Here is a 21211-nt window from a genome sequence, read left to right on the forward strand (position 1 = left end):
CATTTCACAATATCACGCTGCGTATTGTATAGTGGAACTTAAGAGAATAAATGCATACTCTAAAAAATACCTTATCAAAAATTAACATTTGTGTGCACAATATTTTCTCCTGATGTTGAACACAAGTTAACATTTAGTTACAAACAACCTGAACATCAAGACTTGGAGTTTTGGAGCTTCTAAAACAGGACAACCACTGAACACCAGTCCCGTCTCCGTTAGATGACCTAAGTAGCATTACAACTCCAGACTCCAATCAATCCCAAGACTGACCAGATAAAGCAAGATCTCCTAGAGCACTGTCACTGACTTGTAAAGGCCACCAGTGTCAGAAAGTTTCCCAGCACAGGAGCAAGGAGAAAAGAACAGCAAGTGCTTCATCACCTGGCCTCCAGGTGTTAGCAAAGTAAGCAATGTGACCTTTTCACTTCCAACTGAGAAGGCATTTTGTAATGATTTTTTTTCCTGTGAATCTAYGCAGAGTGTTTGAAGATTTCATACACTATTTCATCTATATCCCTGTCCCTAAAGCTTAATTCAGCTCCGTATAAAACACTAACACACTCRTAACGACAATGAAAGAAACTAGAGCAAGGAACCAGAAAGTAAGTTTTGGATTAGAGATGGGGTCAGCATCCAGATACATGAAACACTGATGAGCACTACTGCAGGGTACCAGTTTTTCTTATAGTCCCTATTATCATTTTACTTACTCTTACCTTGTTTATGGAAGAAGAATGAGAATTCTGCCTCAGCCATTAACCAAGGCAGCATGGCAAGATGTACAGCAAGGCAATTTGAGAAATACAAGTTGTAAGTAGCATCCAGAGAAAGCACAGTGACCACTTTCAATGAAGAGCAAGCACAATGTTCACTTTTAAKGAGAGACCTCTTCTTTGGAAACAGCTGAATCAACTGAATCTCTTACCYGTATGGTCCGAGAGTCCTGATGCCGTATTTCAAAGCATTTTCCCAGGATCCAAGGTTGATACAGGCATCCATGGCACAGTCAAGCATTTTCAGCTGATAGATATTTGTGTCTGGAAGACAACCTTCATTGCTGCTTAAGAGATTCTGGCATTTTACCAGAACCTGCTCCCACTCTGTTGTTAGCCTTAGTTAAAGAAATATCTTTAATCAAACAAAAATACAAGCTTTAAATGTTGTTAGGAAGGAGTCAGGGCTGCAGGGCATAAAGATAAAAAAAGCTGCCATTATTCCAGACTCTGCTTCAATTCTTGAAAACATACTTGAACTCATAAGTGGCAGCTTAGGTAACTCTGCTCTGTTTACACTTAGCAAAATAATTTCTAAAGTAGTATTTCAGCAATGAGGGGTAAAAGAAAGGTGACAAGATGAAAGGTTATTTAAATAAGTAACAAATTAAAAATCATTTTTTTTTCTTTTTGGTTGTTAAAATATTATCTTTACTTAAAATACTCTTCCAAATCTTAAACCCAAGGACAAGAACACACAGAAATGCCTCTTAGCAAAATGCTCCTGAAGCTAAAATAGAGATCTTTTATTTTATGTATTAAAATAATACACAAGTTGCACAAGATTTTTTTTAGAAAAGTCATGAAGTTAAAACCACTCTTGCAGTTCCTGAATTTTCTTCCTATTTGAAATCATTATGAAATGGAGAAAGGCTCTTTTCACCTCCAGCACTACAAAAAGACTTTCTGTGTGTTTGGAAGAGGAAAAGTGTGCTGGGGCTTGCTTTCACATTAGCTGGATGTTCATTCTTGCAAAGCATATTTTCATTACAGTGAAATCTAATGGATCAGATCCTCTCTTACTGTATCTAAGATGAATGCCAATTCTCTCATATTTTAAGTACATCCAGCAAAGCACCTTTATAGGAGTTCAGAAAGCAAGCAATCCTCTGACACCAAAAAAAACTAACACACACACCACTAAGTTCAAATGAAACAAAAGCAATAATAATAATTATTAAAAGAACAGCAGTAATAACATTGTTTGCATCATAGTCCTTTCCATAAAATCAACTTATGGAGGTTCATCAATTATCTTCATGACACTACTCAAAAATATTATTCACTCCAAACCAACAATGGATTTGAGCAGACAGTGGTAATCCTATGATTAAGTAATTAGTCCTTCCTGAACATGGGAATATTTATATACTTAACTTTAAGAATGTGACCACTATGTGGCCGGGCCAGGATTTATAGCATGGTTGTTACAAGGCTAAACTAATTATTTGTGAACTGCTCTCATGCCCTTGGATTGAAAGAACCATATAAGGGAAGGAATGTGTTATTATAAAATTGCACCTTAACCTTTATATCTCTGGCAAACATCCATGTATTCTTTACAACTGATTAAGGATGGACAAACAGAATTATTTCCACTTGATACAATTTTCTTATTAACTACAAAGCACTGACATTCTTGAGAGATTATCATTTTAACTGATGCATGGTATTACTCTATATACTTTAATTTCTCAACATATTGCTTCATTCATTAACTATCGTCTAATAGCTAAAGTGTTGTCTTGTAAAACCTGTTTAGACCAAGATTTCAGCTACAGAGGTTGCAATCTAGAAGGCCCAAAATCACCTGCAATAGGATAAAAGAGAAGCTGGCTCTCCTTCTTTTTTTTTTTTTTTTTCTGGGGGCTAGAGAAGCAGCTTTCAAGCAACTCTTCTACTGTGGAATGGTTTGAGATACCAAGGAATCTCTTCCTCCTCAGCAAGCCCCTTGCACTTGGCTTTAGTTTCTCTATTCGTATGCTTAAACTTCAATATGAGTATTATTCAAGTTCTCTATTTGCAGTTTTAGCAAGACAACACTGATAAGTTACAYGCAGCACTAACTTTCACTAACTTTCTAAACTGTAGAAATCATTTGTTAATGTTCCAAAAAAAATGCACACACAGAAACTAATGACTAAGTGCCTCAGTCAACAAGGAATATTTTTTGTTCATTCTTGGTGAGTCTACAAATGTCAAGCCCCATCTCAGGCACTGCACTAGGCAGTGCATGCCCATTATACACGGACATGTATAGGATATTGCCTATTGTGGCACTGTGCAGCAGTGGAAGGAGAGATGCCATATATCAAATAGACCACATCTATGGACAAAACTCAAATAAACAAGGACTGATATCTTGTACTCCCTAGTGTTCAATTGCTTTTAAAAATATCAGTTAAAAGAGAAATTTAATTAAAGACCTGAAGAAAAATTCAGTATGTGCAATTTCACCTGAAATTAAATACAGGGACATTACATTGCGCCATTCTGGCTCCATATGTCAGGTGTCAAAATGAATGCAATTACATGTTGCATATCTATAATTTAATATTCATATTAAAATAGAGTCCCAGAACTGTAACTGAATGCCTAAAGACYGGGTACAGTATTGCCTAGCTCAATCCACTCACTATAGAGAAATTTTAACAGGACTACAAATGATAAGAAAATTGTTCTATGAGACTAAAATTTTCTTTAATGACAGCCCTTTTGTTAACAAACTGAAACAAAATCAGTTTTTTTTACTACATAAAAGATGGTGATTACTAACCAGTAGTTAGTAATCTTCCCAGCCTGGGAAACCACTAAGCATAACTTGCTCTCCCTGCTGCTGAAAAGGAGTGCCAGAAAATTTTATTTTCTCTAGCTCCAGATACAGCCCAAGTGTCAGAAAGCAGTAAGGCACCCTGCTACCATATGGCCAAATTCATGGTCGGTTAAATTCCACTGAATAGATTAAGGTGAGAGCTGAGAATGGATCAGTACATCGATGCTCTTCTAGTTAAAAGTCTCCASCTTTCTTCTGCTCATCTTTCCTTCGTCGTTGTTGTTATTCACCATTTTTTGATAGAATATCTACATGATRGAATATCTACCACAAGTTCATTTCACCTAATTTCACTAATTCTTATAAATTACTATTGTTACTTATCCTAATGATCATTATTATAACTTACCCTAATGATTATAAAAAATGTGTGCATTTCTACATTGTTTAGCTTTACTAYGGGTTTTATCCTTAATAAACTCTAAAAAAAAAAAAAAAAAATGTTTTTCTGGATTATTTCCACGCCTAAATGACAGATGGAAGCCTGTTACTAAAAGGATACCTTCTTCTGATTTGGGATGTTTCACCCCATTCACAGCATCTTTGACTTTTTTCCAGACATGTTCTTCACCTGCCAGTTTCTCAGCATCCTGGTTAATGAAAACAAAAGCATTTGATGAGAAAACCAATAAACCAGGTGTATATGTAATGATGAAAAACAGGCTATAAAAGATTACACTGACAAAAGCAAGTTATAGAAACTKTATCATTATTGCATTTGCAAATACATATAAATTGATTTTATTTGATGGTCATCTTCACTCTGTGTTTGCTTGACAGAAACATACTAGTGAACCAGCTCACTCTTGGACTGCTAGTGCAAGTGAGATGATATCATTGAAAATGAAGGCAAGCTTGCAAATAGTATATATTTGAACAAGATATTATGGTCACTTAAAGAATTAYGATCTCTGGAACAGAGAAACAGCAGCATGTGACTTTTTATTACAGATGTAGACTGAGCAGATGAGACTACCTCAAAGAACTGCAATCTATTACTTCACAGACCCCCAATCACCTTGCAGAAAGGATTTAGCAAACCATTTTGATTAGCCATGTACTGTTAATAAGGCCTTTACAGACAGGAGTCTACCTTCATCCATTACAGTTCTAAGCATGAGCTTATAGGAGAACTCTGCTACTCCAAAAAAGCTGAACTTCTGTTTTGTTTTATAATTCATTGTTATTTCTTCCCTATTCCATTTGACTGTACAGACAATTATTTTTTTTATCACTTTGTCATAATGAAGGTAAAAATGATGAATGGCTGCAGTAGTAAGTGAAACAGTTTCTTTTTTCAGCTTTCTAGCAGTAACTAACTGCACCTGAGGCAAACCACTTGGAACAAATTTATTAAAGCATCTACAGACACAGCAAAGCATCTCGAGGGATTTTCGAAAGCATCTAGATTTGCAATTTCTATTTCTATAAGCACTTAAATACCTTTAAAACTCTGGCCTTTAAGACACTATGTTCATTATCTCTTTCGCTGCTTGTAAAATGCTCTGCTACTCTCAAAAGAGTTATGTAAGAGCAAATTATTTCAAAAATATTTTAAATGCAATCTTAAAAAAAAATAGCCTTCAGCCTGGGTGGAGTGGGGAGATTAACAGAAAAGATGTGTTGTAATCTAACCAAGCACGTTGCAACAAATAGATGCTTACTTGGTATCACAAGACTAATTCTGTTAAAACGTCTACATGATCTGTAGCCTATAATCTGTATCTGCTTTGAAATATATATTTTTCTTATTCCATTGCTCCTTACTTACCCCCAGTTAGAAGCAGAAAGCATTTATAGTGAGAGCCAGCACTCACTTTCACATTTAATTCGCAATTGTGTTTTTTTCCATCTGCACATAAAACAGCCAGCCCCTGCATTTCCCTGGGATGATTAAATCCAGCTTGGGCTCAGTTATCCCACCATTTTGCAGAACATTCCAAGGCAGGCAGCCTGACCCCTGTGCATTTTGCACATGTACCTCCCATACAGTCAGGCCTCTGATCAAAACATCGAGCTGGAAATAATCTTATGCATTGCTGAATTTGCCATCAGAAGGCCTAAGGTGAATGTTAGGAGAAATAAGCTCATATTCCAGAAATTTTATCAGCCCAGTTAACATACATMTAGTCTTGTCACAGATTTGTAATAGACTTACACTGAATGTGTTAGCTTCAGTGTAACTTTCCCCAGTTTTAGAGAACTACATCATTTCCAGGAAGCTGAACTCGGCCTGTCAGCCTTAACAATACGTTTCTAGAAAACCTTTGCAGTGCTGCACTGATTTATCAAAATATAACTGGTCTGTAAAATATTAATAATGATGTCTGTGAAATTCTRGTTTTAAGGAGTACAGAAAAAAAGAACAATTCTGTTGGATTGTCTTTTCTCCCTGTCCTAAATATCTGAGTATTTCTGCGAACATTTAGTAAGTCTTACACTTAGACTGAGAAGCAAGGGAATTAGGACAGATATACAAATGAAAGGAAAAAAACATACAAGTTAGAGTCCTCTTAATGATGCAAAGCATCATTAGGACTTATTGTATACACAGTGGGACTGACAAATGAATCACGTTAAGGCTGTCATTAACACAAGCTTAATCTTACGCTTTCTTGTGCCATCCTTTGGGTTGCTTTCCATGCTCTTCTGGCACTTCCTTAGGAGGATACAGCAGAGCAGCGTTGGGGTTTTCCTCAAGTCTCTGCACTAGTACGCAGGGTTAAATGATYGCTGGCTTTGCATCAGGTGGAGAATAGAAGTGTCTACAAGAGAGATAATCTCCCAACCCCCTCTGGATTCATCGCCTTTTGCAAGAGATTTTAGGATGGAGGAAGCTCGGCTGGATGCCCAAGCCTGAGAAGGATTTAAGATGCAGGTTTCAATGAGATGTTTTCCGTGTTTTCAAGATCAGGCATTTGGGGGATAGGCAAGAATGAGCAAAGCCATGGTTCGCTGGCCCTTTTACACATCTACTACCGTCTTTCATCAGATTTTCATACACCAAAGAAGTCCTGTTCTTTTCTAAACACTTGAGTTCATGAAATGCTTCTTCAGAGCAGTCAAGCAGAAGCTGCAAAATGACCAGGGAGAAGTGTCACTGAGAAGACTTCTGACTTCCAAGATAATAAGATCTTTCCAAGTTGTGTCTCTCACTTGGGCAATGATTTGAAAGTCACAGCCGTGTGATATGACTAAGCCAGCTAAAAATACAAAGCTGTCTTGGAGTTGGAATTATGAAAATAACTGAAATGATTAATAATTATGCCAAACTTTAATTTAATCTAAGAGAATGGCAGTAAAAGCTATGGAGGACTTAGCTTTCCACAAAGAAACATACATTCAAAGCAGCTCTTCCCATAACACGTCCACAGTCAAATCTCCAGGTCTGCAGAGCTGCCAGGTACAAAGGAAGATTTTTTTTTTCCATCTGCAAAAGGAGAGAAAAAGCCCTTTCTGAAGGAAAGAGGTTTTTGAATAAGGAGGAAGATTTAGCGACATGACTAATGATATGGTGTGATATCTAATTATTTCCCCTATTGCTAACATCAGAACTAAACATGAGAATTTGTTCTTTCAAGCAACAAATATTTGTTGCTTGGTCTACATTAGCTAAGTAATCTAGTCACAAAAACACATGACAGCCTTCTGAAGGCTGAAACTGGCATGTTTTACAACTTCAGTTTCACACATTGAGATATGCTAGAGAGAAGTGAGAGACAAGGTGATGAGGGTTTGCTAGGGAAGCAGAAGAGACAGCTAGAACACATACTTTTCCACAGCAATACTCAAAATAAGACAGGTACGGTCCATTGGATGCAGAAGCATCACTGRATGTGCTTGCTGGACCCACAGTCTAGTGCAGAAAGACAGACAAAAGTAACGCTGAGATTTATTCACAGCAATTATTCCAGATGGAAGATGATTCCAGCACCATGCTATCCACTTCTTTATCCTGCTATCCACTCTCTCCAAACACATACAGGAGACATTAGTCTCACAAAAGATGAGGTAAGATACAATGACATTTCAATTCACAGAATCACAGAATCACAGAAGGGTTGGAAGGGACCTCTAGAGATCACCTAGTCCAACCTTCCCGCTCAAGCGGGGACACCCAGAGCATGTGGCACAGGGCGGCATCCAGGYGGGTTTTGAAGACCTCCAGAGRAGGAGACTCCACAGCCTCCAATCCAGCTCTCCATTCTTCCAATCCCAAGGCAGATGCTGCTACAGCTTTCTTGTTGCTGAAATCCATMTGGAGATCCATCATCTTTACATTGAAGCTTTCTGGAAGTTACCTATCCTTCAAAAAGACTGAAGCTGCTGGGACTGCTTAGTTACCCCAAGCTTTGAATCCCTTAGGTAATATCTGCCACTGTGCTCCCCTTCACCTAGGGAAGTATACTGCAGTCCCTGCTGTGGTACACAATAAAACTGCAGTAAAAACAAGTAAAAGTAAACYGCACCCACAGACTTTGGGAGATGGGTGTCCTCAACTCCACCCACTGCGGCAATCCTTTTAATGCAACACAATTTCCAGCGTTGTCTTTGGTTCTTCCAGTAAAACAAGCTGTACCCTAGACTCTTCACATGCAGCACCTACCAAAAGGAGCTGCTGCACACTTTCAAGCTTTCTTGTAATTATGTGGAGTATATAAAGCACAAAGGCTTACCTACATAATTCAATCAAACAAAACACTGAAATCTGTTTGGCCCTTCAGAATGGGCAAATGCAAAATATTATGTAAGCCAAACATTCTGGCCACATRAAGAAACATTTTTATTCCTTTAAATAACAGGATTCAATAATTTTTTTTTTTAATGCATTTGCTTGAGTATCATAACTTCTACTCAGCTTGAAAATAAAAAGGTTTTTTTTTTTTCTGTCAGAATATATCCGGCCTTTATATGCAGTTATGCTCATGAGCAACTGTGGAAAATGGAAGTCTTAAACTTGTAGATACGCATTCCAACCTGCATTTAAGGAGCTTGAGAAAGGACATGATTAGCTCTGTTCAGCACATCCTGTAAACGCTCATGAAAATAGTCTGAGGTACACAAGACACCACTAAATGTCAACAGTTACTTTAAATATGACACGTTTGGTTTGCCACAGTTTAGGTTTCATTAGTCACACTGGTAAAAATGAAGCTATAACCACATACAAGAAAAGAAAGTGAAATAAGAAAGAATGAGGCCAATTTTAAGGATGATTAAAATCTCTTTGTATGGTCATCAAACTTAAAACGTTCTGTGCTTCAGGTGATAGGAATATTTATGATAAGAGTACCTTCTCCTGAGATAACTAGACATCAGTGACCATAGAAAAAAAGCATTTGAAAATGAATCATCTCTTCCACCTCCTCTTTTTCCTTTGCTCCCACTTTGATCATAAGAATGAGTTATTTCCCTTTTCCATTTTGCTGTTCTTGTGTCCTGAACACAAATATACCTCAGATCCTCTCCTCAAGGAGTTTAATTTAGACAGTACAGATATGTTCCCCTTCTCCCTTCTCCCATGCTCTRCTGTTTGCTCTGTTTCCCTTCTTCCCTGATTCCTTTCTGTTTCTTACTTTTCCTAAAAGTGCTGCCTGCCTATTCATTTAATGTACTACTGAGTTTACATACAGCGTATAATGTCACTCTTCCTTCCACAAAAGGGAGAAGTGGGGACCAGAAACTCCAAACAATAATTAACTCCTGTATCTTTCTTTCTCCTTCCCTTTCCTACAAAAGGCAGGACCAAGAACATCTTTGCTTCATACACATTTCCAGTTTTCAGGTATCTAGTCCTATAAAGACAAAAATATGCAAAGCTGTGCAAGAGTGAGAAGAGTAAAAAACAAGATCTAAAGCTACCTATGCCCAGTACCTTCTGTTCTAAATACAAAAATGAAATATAGCTATGTAATGTGAACACCAGCAAATGTTGGTATTGTAATTGTAAAAGCCTGGAAACTGTAGCTCATTAAGAAATTAGAGGTTTAATGTTTAGTATAATAGGGTATGATTTTGAACAAGAGAGAATCATCACTCTGAATGATCATAATGGTTCCTTCTGGACAAAAAATCTATGAACATATAACAATTATTTTCTCTTTGGCATATAATTCTGTTCTTGTATTTCTTTCTGAAAGATTGTCTTTAAGATTGTCTTAAAATAACATTTTCTGGAGTATCATTTTTTAACAATTTGTTAGGGATACCTCAAATACTGAACATTTCACATAAAAGGCTGACTACGGCTTTGTGATCTACTTAATTTCTGACAATTTCAGTGTCAACTATACCTGTAAAACATCCAAAAGAAGAATTGTGATAAAACTACTAGGTTCAAATCAAAAGAGCATTTCTTAGGTTTTGCTTGAAGAAGGTTTCAAAAGAGCTCAGATACATTTAGATAAGGGCATGGCATTTTAAAATAGCTTGCTGATACACTATGCTCTTAAAGCATATGTTAACAATTTTCAGTTTCTAATTCTATTTAATAGTGTAGCAGTCACTGAAAGTAGGTTTCTAGCAAACTCATTAACTCATTATACCTCGCTGCAAGAGGAAAACATGGAACAGATGATATTGCATCTCTTGTTTATGTTTAATTTTAGCAAGATGAGGAGATGGTAGGAGAATGCAATACAGAAGCTGCTCTACTGTCACTAACTCGGAGTTTGTGACATGAGTTTCAGAAGCACCAGGAGCTGGTACATGTCTGACAATCACAGGTGTGTGCAGTTACAGGCACAGCATGGGAAACACATGCTTGACTGGCTGCGTGAAATATCTGAGGTCACACCTTCTAAAACATGCTCAGTTTTTCTAGTTTCCACAGAGAAACAGTATTTAATGTTGAAGACACAATGGTGGGATAGGGTAGCAGATGGCAACAGGAGATTGTATAGCTGAAGAAAAGCATACCTACTGGTAAGTACAGAAGATTGGGAAGGAAATGATGATTGAAGAATTTGACTCCACACTGAGACTTGCATTACCTTTATATTTGTACCCTGGATTAAGTTTTAAGAATCTGACTTGTGTCTAACCACAAGAGCTAYGGTTCTTCACTTTAGGATTTCACTCATTTCCAACCCTGTGAATGTACTTACCTGAGAATTAAGAGAAATTACCATTGCACTGAAGCCTGTTCTAATGAACTAAAATGCTGAGATTCACCTCTGACTTTTAAAGTATCCAAAATTCTCCCCTGCCTCCCACTGTGACAAATCATGCCAGCTCTATAAATACCAATGTAACCATCCTTTCCAACCTGCACAAGATTGTCCTTACCAGCAGAGCTGTCAGAAAACCCTGTGTTTCCTGTCAAGCAGCTCTGAGGATGGTGCATGTGACAGATGCCAGCTCCTTCCGCAACTTTGCCTGCAGATAAATGAACTTAGTGATCCCCGTAAGACTATGAGGGAGTGTGAACCCTGCTTTTGAGGAAGTTGAATTAGCACTTTGCATTTTTGAATTTGAAAGTATAATACATTATACTGCAGTTGCATGCCATATTATATACACTGTTCAGTACCAGGCATGCTACATTACCTTACCTAATTGATATCAGCTGCTCATATAGCACTTATCTTCACGGATTACTGACTCTGGTGTCTGGAAGGGCATGTGACCTGCACAGACTAGTAATACTCTGAATTGTACTGATAATTTGAAAGTTTAACAATCATCCAAACCATTCACGTTTAAGTACTTAGGCAATTAAATCAAGATGAAAGTTTCCCCGAAGCCTATGTAGAATCTGTGCAGAAAGACAACCACCTGCATCAAGTAGTATAAATACCCTTCTGTTAACATTGCCTAGATTAGTTATAATATGCTTATGTTTACTTGGAAAGCATAAAAAGAGGTATCAAAAATAACTATGAGAAATCTATTTAAATAGATGCTTTTAAGATAGAGAAAAATAAGATTAGCAAATACATTTAACATCTCACATCTACATCTCTCAAATGTTCTATATCAAGGGAAAAAGGCATGCCTCTTCCTACCAATAACTCCTCTTCTTAGATATTCAGCCAGGAAGTCTAAGGGTCCACCTTGTATTACCGTGAAGCAGATTTCTAAAATATGTCAGATGAACAGCAGTTAAAAAGTGTCTGTTCTTCTGCATTATCTATGAAGGAGTAGTAGTATCTATTAAGGTAACTAACTCTGACACAGACATTTATCCTGTAGTTGTCTGAGGATGGAATAAATCACAGTTGTAGATCCTTGTTTCAGACATGCAGTGTGTGTTCTACTTTTGCAAGTTTTATTATTATTATTTATTTCAATAGGTCTAACTTACTAATTAATTTCAGCACAATTTACCTGTCTTCATAAACATTTACTGTTCTATGTCAACCATAAATTTTGGTTGTCCAAGCTGCACAGGTAACAAGCTGATATAAAATTTGATTGGACTATAGGAAAAACAGCAACAGTTAGGAAGAATAGGAAGAACAGTTTCTAGTTATCAACTCATAAAGAGCCAGAGGACTGGGAAATGGAGGGAAAGTAAGGGACAGTATTTACAGCTTAGCATTAGTGAAATAAGGCCTATGCCAATAAGGTGGTTGCAATTTCACTGCAATTTCCCGTCTCAGTCCCCCAAAACCTGTGGGTAATTTGGTTACCTGAGGAAGGATAAGGTTCAGTCTAGTTCCCAGCAACCACGTGGTTGATACTTTAGACTGTCCTAGCATTATGTATCTGTCAAGGCAATCTCTAGGTCCAAACTGGAAAACATAAACCTTAAATCTGCCTTTGTTCTTAAGTCTGGAACCTGGGAGGACAGAAAGCCAAAAGGAGATTTGGCAGCTCAGAAGAGACACATAGGTCTAAATCCCTCAGAGAACTTAGGGAATCAAAGACATAATCCAATCCACTTTTATCAGTGCATTTAAACATGTACTTAAGTTTAAATGCATGAATAAATCCCACTGAATTTAGTACTATGCAAATATCTAAACACTTCACTAAATAGAGGTATAGTTATTTGGGTATCACAGGTCAGTTTATGTTATAGTGCTTTGAAAAACTTATACCCATCAAATAACTGGTTCTAACTGAAGATATACTGACTTGATGTTTATTTTTAACACTAATATAAAAAATATAATATTTTAATGCATGGTATACAATGCAGGCCATAGTGGTAGCAACAGTAATCATGTCTTCTAAAGTAAACTGAAATAAAGAAATAAACAATGACTATGTTTACTGGAGTATACTATTTTCTGAAAAAATGGGAATAAAATGCGGGGAACTTAGGCTGTAGAACAGCACATACATACAACATGATTACAATCCTATCAGCTGATCAATATACATGAAAATATTTGACAAACCTCAAATGTTAAAGTTGTAATTCCTGGAGGGCAGACAAATTTGACCAGGTAACTCACCARGATGTTGCTTGAATATTCAATGGCAAAGGTAAGATTTGCTTAAAAACATAGTGACCAGCCTTCTGGTTTCTAAGTTTCCTAAGTTTTCTAAAATTCATGAATTTAAGAAGTCTGATTTCATTTCTTATAGGTAGAGTTCTTACAAATAACTACCTGGAGATGAGAGAGAAGAATCTCCATCCTTGAAGATATTCAACTGGAAATGGTCTAAGGTAACCTGCTCTAGCTAGTCCTGTTTGAGCGGGGGGCTCGTACCAGATAATTTTCTGAGGTGTTCTCCAACCTGTGGAATAATATCAACCTACAGAATCATATCAAAAACTCTCACAGCTCAGAAGGATTCCTTCTGTGCTCTGGAAAGATGCATTTTCAATGTAATATTTTTTCATCAAAAATATTATGAGAGTAAAAGCTAGACTTGCAGGAAGTGCAGTAACTTTAATACATCCCCAACGCTTGTCAACCTTGACCAAGACAAAGATTCATGCCTTTTCTCTTCTAAAGCAATTTGATGCAGCAGCATTTGTTTCTCAGTGATTTTGGTCAGATAAATCTTGGACAGAGTTGTGATACAATTTTCTACACTTCCCAATTCAAATCATTCTTTTCTGTGCAATCAATAGCCTTGGAAATACAATTCACTGAGCAATCTTGTGGAAAATAGCAGGCAATCCTGCAATGGGTCAGCAATTTACACATTTCTCTGCTGTAACTCACATGGCTGGAGTTCTCAGACTGCTGCCTTTAAAAAACAAAATGTTCCAATTTGTGGCTTAAAATAAAACTTAAAAAAATGCATAATTTATAAATTACAGTTTTAGTTGCTGCCTTGCTGAGATATTAATTAAATTATTGGCAAGAAATTGATATAGCACATTGCTTACCATAGCAATATTTCACTCCAAAGCAGCCAGTCTGCAGTTTTACAATCTCAAAAGTTACAGACCTCCTTGTTGTTCAAATGAGCTCATGCTCGCTTTAGTAGACCTTGGAGGATATTAGTAAAAAAAGGGAATTGATTTAGGCTCTGATTTTSCCTTCTCCTATCTGGGGTGCTTCCCACAAACTCAGCATGAGCCCCAAACCTTGAAAAATTGTACTGTCAAAAGGAATTTAGAATGAACACATGATACCTGTTGATTTTGTCACAGGGTTCTCAATCAACCAATCTATCACTTTTTGAAAATTAACATGAAACTTGAAGTTGAGATCATTTGGCTTGGAAGGAACTTCTAAAAGCTGACTGGCATGCCATMTTTCTTCATTTAAGTAATAAGTCTGCATGGAAAGATGAACTTCCAGAATATGGCATTGAAAAAAATAGGATTTTGAATCTTTGTCATGTGTTTCACGACAGAACATTCTAAAGAACAATGTTTTTAGCATTACTTGTATAATGGGTATTTTCATACCTATTTTATCAATGGTGATATGTAACAATGCTGTACACTGCTTGTCAAAAATCACAAAACAAGTATCATGGACTTATAGACAGAAAGTGTTGATACTTTCTTGAATTAATTTMTCTTTCTACACTTTTCCTATTGTCTCTTTTATTTTGCTACTTCTCTTCCATGTGTTCCTAATCTGTATTCCATGCCTCCTCTAGCTGGAGGTTTACACACATCTCCTCCAATCCCAGCCTCCTCTGACCCAACAATATATTCACAAATCAGTGTTTGAAGCTAGATATCTCAGCTRTGATGTTCTCCCATAACACAAACAGTTTGCCTCAGGGTACCTCTTTAAAATATACGCTAATTCTATCATAATTAAAAGAAATAAAAATTAGATTGGCAATTTAAGAGCTCTGACATGTATTAGTTTGTTCTATAGACAAGTAGATTACCAATTTGCAAAGATGTCTGATTTAAGCAGCAACACACAACATTGTTTTCTTTCATCTACAGTTTAAGTATAACCTWTCTAAGTCAGAAACAGAATATCAAAATATCACTTTTCAACAACATCCCATTTTAATCATGATGCTTGCTCTATATATATGTGTACTATTTCCAGTTAGTCAGAAATGTGCTGATAAAGAGTGCTTTTTCATGGCCTTTTCTCCTCCATGTTGATTATCTCAGAATGTTTGTAGCCATTGCTGTAGCTATTATTTATAATTCTGACAGTTTTGCAGCGCTACTGTTTTGCAGGCTTTTAGAGTCTGTACAAGTAAACAAGTACTTGCCTCAAAGATCTGAAAGTCTAGCAGGAGAGTAAACTGGAAAATTGGAGGAGACAAAATACATAGTGTGCCAACTGCTGCGACCAGCCCATATATTGTTTACATCCTGCTTTGCTGTTTTAAGCGTGTAAGTTATCTCCAGTGGCTATGTGTTTAGTCATTCCTTACTTGTCACAACGGGATTTAGCTTACTGCCACAGAACTGATGAGAAAGAAATATTTCCATTCACTTTTTCTCCCTCCCCCCCTTTCTTTTTTCCTTTTTTCTTTTCTTTTCTTTTAATTTCATAACTCAATATTTACAATATTCACCTAGGAACAAAAATTCAATTCCTATCTCTACCTAATTGAAAGCAGAAATCTAAATAGCAGATACTGCGAATTGTACCAGTCTTAAACCACCTGCACCTCACTGACCGACTGAAGACCTGATGACCTGATTGAAAGAGTTCTGTGGTCCTCTTACCCCTCGGGGAGGGCTCTAACAATTAAAAAAAAAAAAAAAAAAAAAAAAAGCCATTTTTTTTAGCCTCACTTTATTTTGTCCAAAAGATTTTTGATTCCAGGTCTAAGTTTTGATTCCAATTCTAAGTCACCACAAAAGTCTGCAGTTTAATGTTGCAACCTCACTTTTTCTAAATGAACTAGTCAGGATTTGAATCAAGATCTGTGATATTTCAAGTAAATTTCCTGTTCCGTGGCATCTAATAAAACCAATGTTACTTTTTCTCTACTATTTTTGATCCATATTTTTCATTTCTAAATGATTCCAAATGATTCTTGTAGATTTTTGATTTGCTAAAGATTACAGCAAATGATAGACCTAAAGATATGTGTTTTCTGTTTTGCCAACACCTTGGGAAAATGTCCCAAACCAGCTTTCTCAACCAAACATCTATTTGTTGCAGCAAATTGGAAATTTTATCCTCTCTTACCAGAACACTGAAACAGAAAGATTAAGAGGTCTGAAGTCATTGACTTTCATATTTTTGTCTTGGGTTTCTCTTGACACATAAAAACTTTTTGCCAGAGAGTTCAGAGTATGGACAAATGGGTAATAACAAAGAGAAAGATTTATTCTTAACAAGTAAAAGAACAAATAAATTGGAGAGCAATTTCAGTTTTGTGAAAGGCAACAAGACAGTACAGGGAGAACAAACTGCACAGTTCTGCAGAGCATTAAGAAAGTGATTCATAAAAGAATCAAGCAAAGCCACTGCAACTTGAAATTAATTTCTTTAAGTTCTACTCATATTAGAAACCACCTTGAAAAGCATAAATACACAAGACCYTAGAGCAATCTCTGTGACAAAGAATTGAGAGTTTGTCTTAGCAYAGGCCACCTCATAATTCATTGTGGAGATGCCTTTTTAGGAAACCTAAACATGCAAGAAAGCCTTTCAAGCAGCTTGTTGTACCAATACTTCTTCAAAATTCACTTGTTTTCTAGACTATTACCGATTGTTCAGTGAGGCCTTCCTTAAACAAAACTAATTTCTCATGTTAATTCTCATTACACATCATAGAAGCTGGAGAGATTAAGTAGAGTATCTGAATTTATGAGAGATTGAAGATTTCGTAAAGCAACCACTAGCCCCAGAGTTTTTTTTGGATAAAATCTATGAGCCTGTYCTCCTCATGATCATTACAGGAAAGTGTGTGGGAAAAGATTTTGTCAGATCTAGATCTGTGTTTTAGATTACTTCTGTTTCTCACAGCACAGTCTATCTTCCATTATGTTTATGATGGCGTGCTAATCCATARAGGGATTCCTTATTTTTGTGTATCACTCAGCAAAGAACAAATACTGGACAGAAGAAATTCAGCATAGAACAAATACCATTAAAAAAAAAAAAAATCATAACAAATGTAATTAATTCTAACAAGAATTCCAAGGAAGCTGGACCTTTGGAAATAAGAAATATTGCTGGCAGGGAGCTAAAATGTATCGACAGCAGCCTGAAACAGTGATGGAAGCAGGCTCCTCTCCTTTTGTAAAAAAATGCTTCTGATTAATAGAAGATTTACATTTCCTCTCAGAAGGCTGGATCTGAAAGGTCTGAGATTCACTACACTTGAATGAATGGAATGTCGGACTTMCAGGAAAGCATCATATTTCAACTCCTACTTCAACTCAGAAAACACAAAACTGCTGGCCCAGATTAATACTTGTTTCCCTAGCCCAAATTAATACCGGTTTCCCTATTAAGGATCCCCTGAGGAGGAAGAGAATCTGCATGTAGCTCTGGACTCTAGTCCGTTGATATGAGCAGCAGCATCTTTTTTTCAACTTTTGACAACTCAAGTGATCTCCAGCCACTGAGTTGTGACYAGAGCATCCTGAGGAAGTTTTGACCCAACTAGGAAAGGTAAATTGTTATGGTAAAATGATCACAGTCCATTTGTTACAGTCTGATACTGTCTGTGGGACTGTCTTTCGATGGGAATATATATAAATATATAAAGCCGAAAGATAGAAGAAGCCTCAGAAGTCATGTGAGACCTCTAAGAGGTGGAAGAGTGGATGCCTTTGTGGAATGAACAACAGCGCCCAGAAACTAGAAATGGTTACTTGATTTTCAGCATCATGTTCTGATGTTCTGGCAATAAAAAAACAAACAAACAAACAAACAAACAAACAAAACCTCTGTCCTTGGCTATGTGTTATGTGGAAACAATCCTTGGCTACTTGGCTATGTGGAGATATGGCTACTTGGCTATGTGTCTGAAAGGGAACACAGGACTGTTAGATTGATTGCTGGATTTCAGGAACAGATCCAGGGTTTATTTCATTAGTAAATGTCTTGCCAGAAAGAAGGAACTGCTAATCAGCCAATCATCCATGCAAAGGATAAACACTGTGTCCCTACGGGCTCCTCATTACTGCTATTGGCCTTTATGACACTGGCGTCGGGTTGAAAGGGTGCGTGGATTAAATATGACTGAGCTAGATCTTTGCATGTTCCATCTCATGCTGGAGTGCTGGTGGGTATCTTATGGAACATTACAACTTAGCAATTTAAAAAGGCACTTTTTAACCACAGCATTTTATATTTCTTGTGTGTCCTAAATATAGGCTCCCTGAGGGAGAGATGATATTTCTGTAGGAACAGTAGTGATTTTACATAAAGCCTTGCATACTAATCCACAAGAGCAATCATTAATAATACTCTCCATGTAACATGGCCTCTGTCATTTAAGCACATGTTCTTCAATGGAATTGTTGACATCAAACATAGAGATCAAAGATGCAGACATTGTATAAATTTTATTCTTGGACAACTTCAAGGGCATCTGCTGACATCAGAAACCTCAGGGAGGCAAATCAGCTACAGACATACACAGGGAATTATTTTCTAGCAATAAACTTGATCAAATAGATTGTTTACATTTGAATGACAAATCTGGTAGTGCTGTTCCCTACGGTTGAAAAAACAATGCCAAAACTTCTGGTAGATTCAGGATCATATTCGGTGGTTTTATATAAAAGTGTTAATGAATATACAGAAATTCAGTATCACCTGAAGGACTGCAGGTGCTATTTTCATGTAGATGGCTTGGTTGCTGTTTTAGATGACCTAGTTCTGAGAGTCCTTGAGTTAGAAACTGGACTTGTGATGTTCCCTACTAAAACGCTATATAAGTCAGTTCTAAGCAAAGCAATAAACTGATTAAAAGAATAAATTACTTATTGGCATTATGTTATTATTAGCTTTGGCCACTATCAAACACTGGCCAAATATAAGAATGATTGGGGTTCAAATCCATTGCTTCTGACCTTGTGTTAAATGAAAGCTTTCCAAAAACCAAGCTAGACTAAAATATTAATTCTTGGCTCCAAATGAGAAAGACGACTCATAGCAAATTGATTCTATAAGCACAAATCTCCCTGAAATTCTTGGCTGAAAATGTGGAACATGAACAATACTTTGGCTCTTGACAGTGGAAAAACTGTTCTCCATTTAAAATGTTTGTCATCAGTGTAATCCCATCTTTAATTATAATTAATGTAAGGAGCTTTTATGTGCTGGAATGGTAATTCAGTGCCAAGAGTTCAGCTTTTAGGAGGGAACATGTTTCCGAATTAYAGGGGAGATTGATCTTAAAGTGTCTGGAAGAAATAACGTATAAAGCTGTCATAGATACAATGAACTGAAGGCATTACAGTAGCGATAACTAACAGTCAGCAAACATTCTTCAAGTGAGTTTTACAGAGAGTCTTTTTTTATCTCTTTCAGTTAGTTACTGAATTGTTTTTCATCTTGGGCCAAAATCAATTAAAATATTGGTTAGACAGTCAGTGCCAGCTATTTTGGCAGTAACTGTACTGCCATAAGGATCACCTTAATTTTACCTTATTCACTTTACACTGGTATGTCAGCACATGCTGCTTTTCCCTTGACAAACCAGCAACCTACAGCTGCTAGACCCATTGCAGAAAGTTACTGGCCAGCACTAGAGTGTGGCAATGAGAATGATTTGACATGCAGGTTTTGATGCAAGTTGTTTGTGCCTCTCAGGAATGATTCCTCTGTTTTCACTGGTTCCTRAAAGCTGCTCCATAACCAGCCTCCATGCTCAGCAGGACTGGCGCTTGGGAATAACAAGCAGCTACAATTGCCATAACTGYTTGCTGAAACAGTCTTGCTATTAGCGGGAGACAACTACAAGAGACAAAAGACATGCAAGACTTGAAAACATAAATCATTCCTTAACCAAATTGGAATTTGTATTTTTAGCTATAAGAAATATTTAAGAAGTAGATTGTTGTTGTCTAGGCTATCATATTTACAAAATGACATTGTTACATGGGAATAGACCTGGCAGCAGTTACCTCTTATTTTGACAAAGACTTTGCTTTTCAGTAATTTTCAAGATGTCTTGAAAACTTTTCTTGATAACAGGAGTATTTAAGAAGTGATCTTATTGAAAAAAAATACCAATTGATAACTTCTAAATATCTAAATCTGGCCATTCTGTAATGTCAAAATAACAAAAAACAAACAACAACAACAACAACAACAAAAACACAAAAAAAGAAATTTCTCAAATATTCCCTTCTTTCCACCCTGGTTTACTGAAATAAATGCTGTAAAAATATTTATGTTTTCATGTTAAGCACGTACACAGTTATAATTATTAAATCTGCCACAAGGACACTACTATGAAGAGTGCTGCAGATTACATGTAATCATCTTAGATCTGAGCTGAGGAGAAAGGTTTGTCTTCATAGGCATCAATAGACAACACTGACACAATGTTCTTTGTCTCTTCCAGACATCTTTACACAGTAACAGTAAGGAAACATGAGAGAATTGCAGAAGGCAACCAGGAGGAGCTCTTAAAACACTTTGAAATGTCTTTCCTACCGGGAATTTTGTCAAAAAAAAAAAAAAAAAAAAAAAAAGTCTGGAAGATGAACTCAAAGTACAGTTAATAACTTTGAAAAGGAAAAAATAAGTAATTCTAACCCACTCATGACACTACTGTACTCATAAATACATGCATGTACAGCCCCACTAGAATATTTGTTGACACAGCATGTTGACTCTCACAGCAGAGTGTACTCTCTAATCTGAGATTTCAGGGCCCTTGAGTGAACATACTTAAAATAAAAACAGAGGTCTTTTGCTATTCTTTACTGGCTCCAAATAGTAAAACAGTACCTTTGTATCAGGCACAGAATGCCATCAACTTCTACACATGGAGAGGAAGTAATTTAGCACTATGCCATAAGCCAGAAACTTTTCTGAAGTCCCTTTTTGAACTCTTATTGACATATCAAAGGATACATTATTTATTTAATGTCTGTGCCCTGACTTGAGCACAACTATACACTCAGACAACTTTCTTATCCCAAGAACATAGTTATCTCGGTTTAAACTTGAGTTTTTTATTCTATTTTGCTGTAGAGCAATTACTTTATGAAGTAATAATGCTCCATGCCATGCTCCTTGCAATCATATGTTCACTAGTTTCTGTTATAGCTTCTCTCATCTATTGGGAA

At 36.6% G+C, this 21211-nt stretch overlaps 1 protein-coding gene across 2 annotated transcripts in view; it reads right to left on the reverse strand.

The window, feature by feature from the left end:
* SMYD3 (SET and MYND domain containing 3) overlaps positions 1 to 21211 on the reverse strand; it is a 329317-nt gene that overhangs the window by 40199 nt on the left and 267907 nt on the right. For both annotated transcript variants that reach the window (XM_026041346.1, XM_026041347.1), the window contains 2 exons: positions 4112 to 4199; positions 929 to 1103 (listed from right to left, as the gene is read on the reverse strand). In XM_026041346.1, the coding sequence (XP_025897131.1) occupies positions 929 to 1103; positions 4112 to 4199 (263 nt within the window). The remainder of the gene's footprint in view (positions 1 to 928; positions 1104 to 4111; positions 4200 to 21211) is intronic.

Source organism: Nothoprocta perdicaria, unplaced genomic scaffold (assembly GCF_003342845.1).
Source record: "Nothoprocta perdicaria isolate Ctin4 unplaced genomic scaffold, notPer1 scaffold_282, whole genome shotgun sequence".
Classification (NCBI taxonomy): Eukaryota; Metazoa; Chordata; class Aves; order Tinamiformes; family Tinamidae; genus Nothoprocta; species Nothoprocta perdicaria.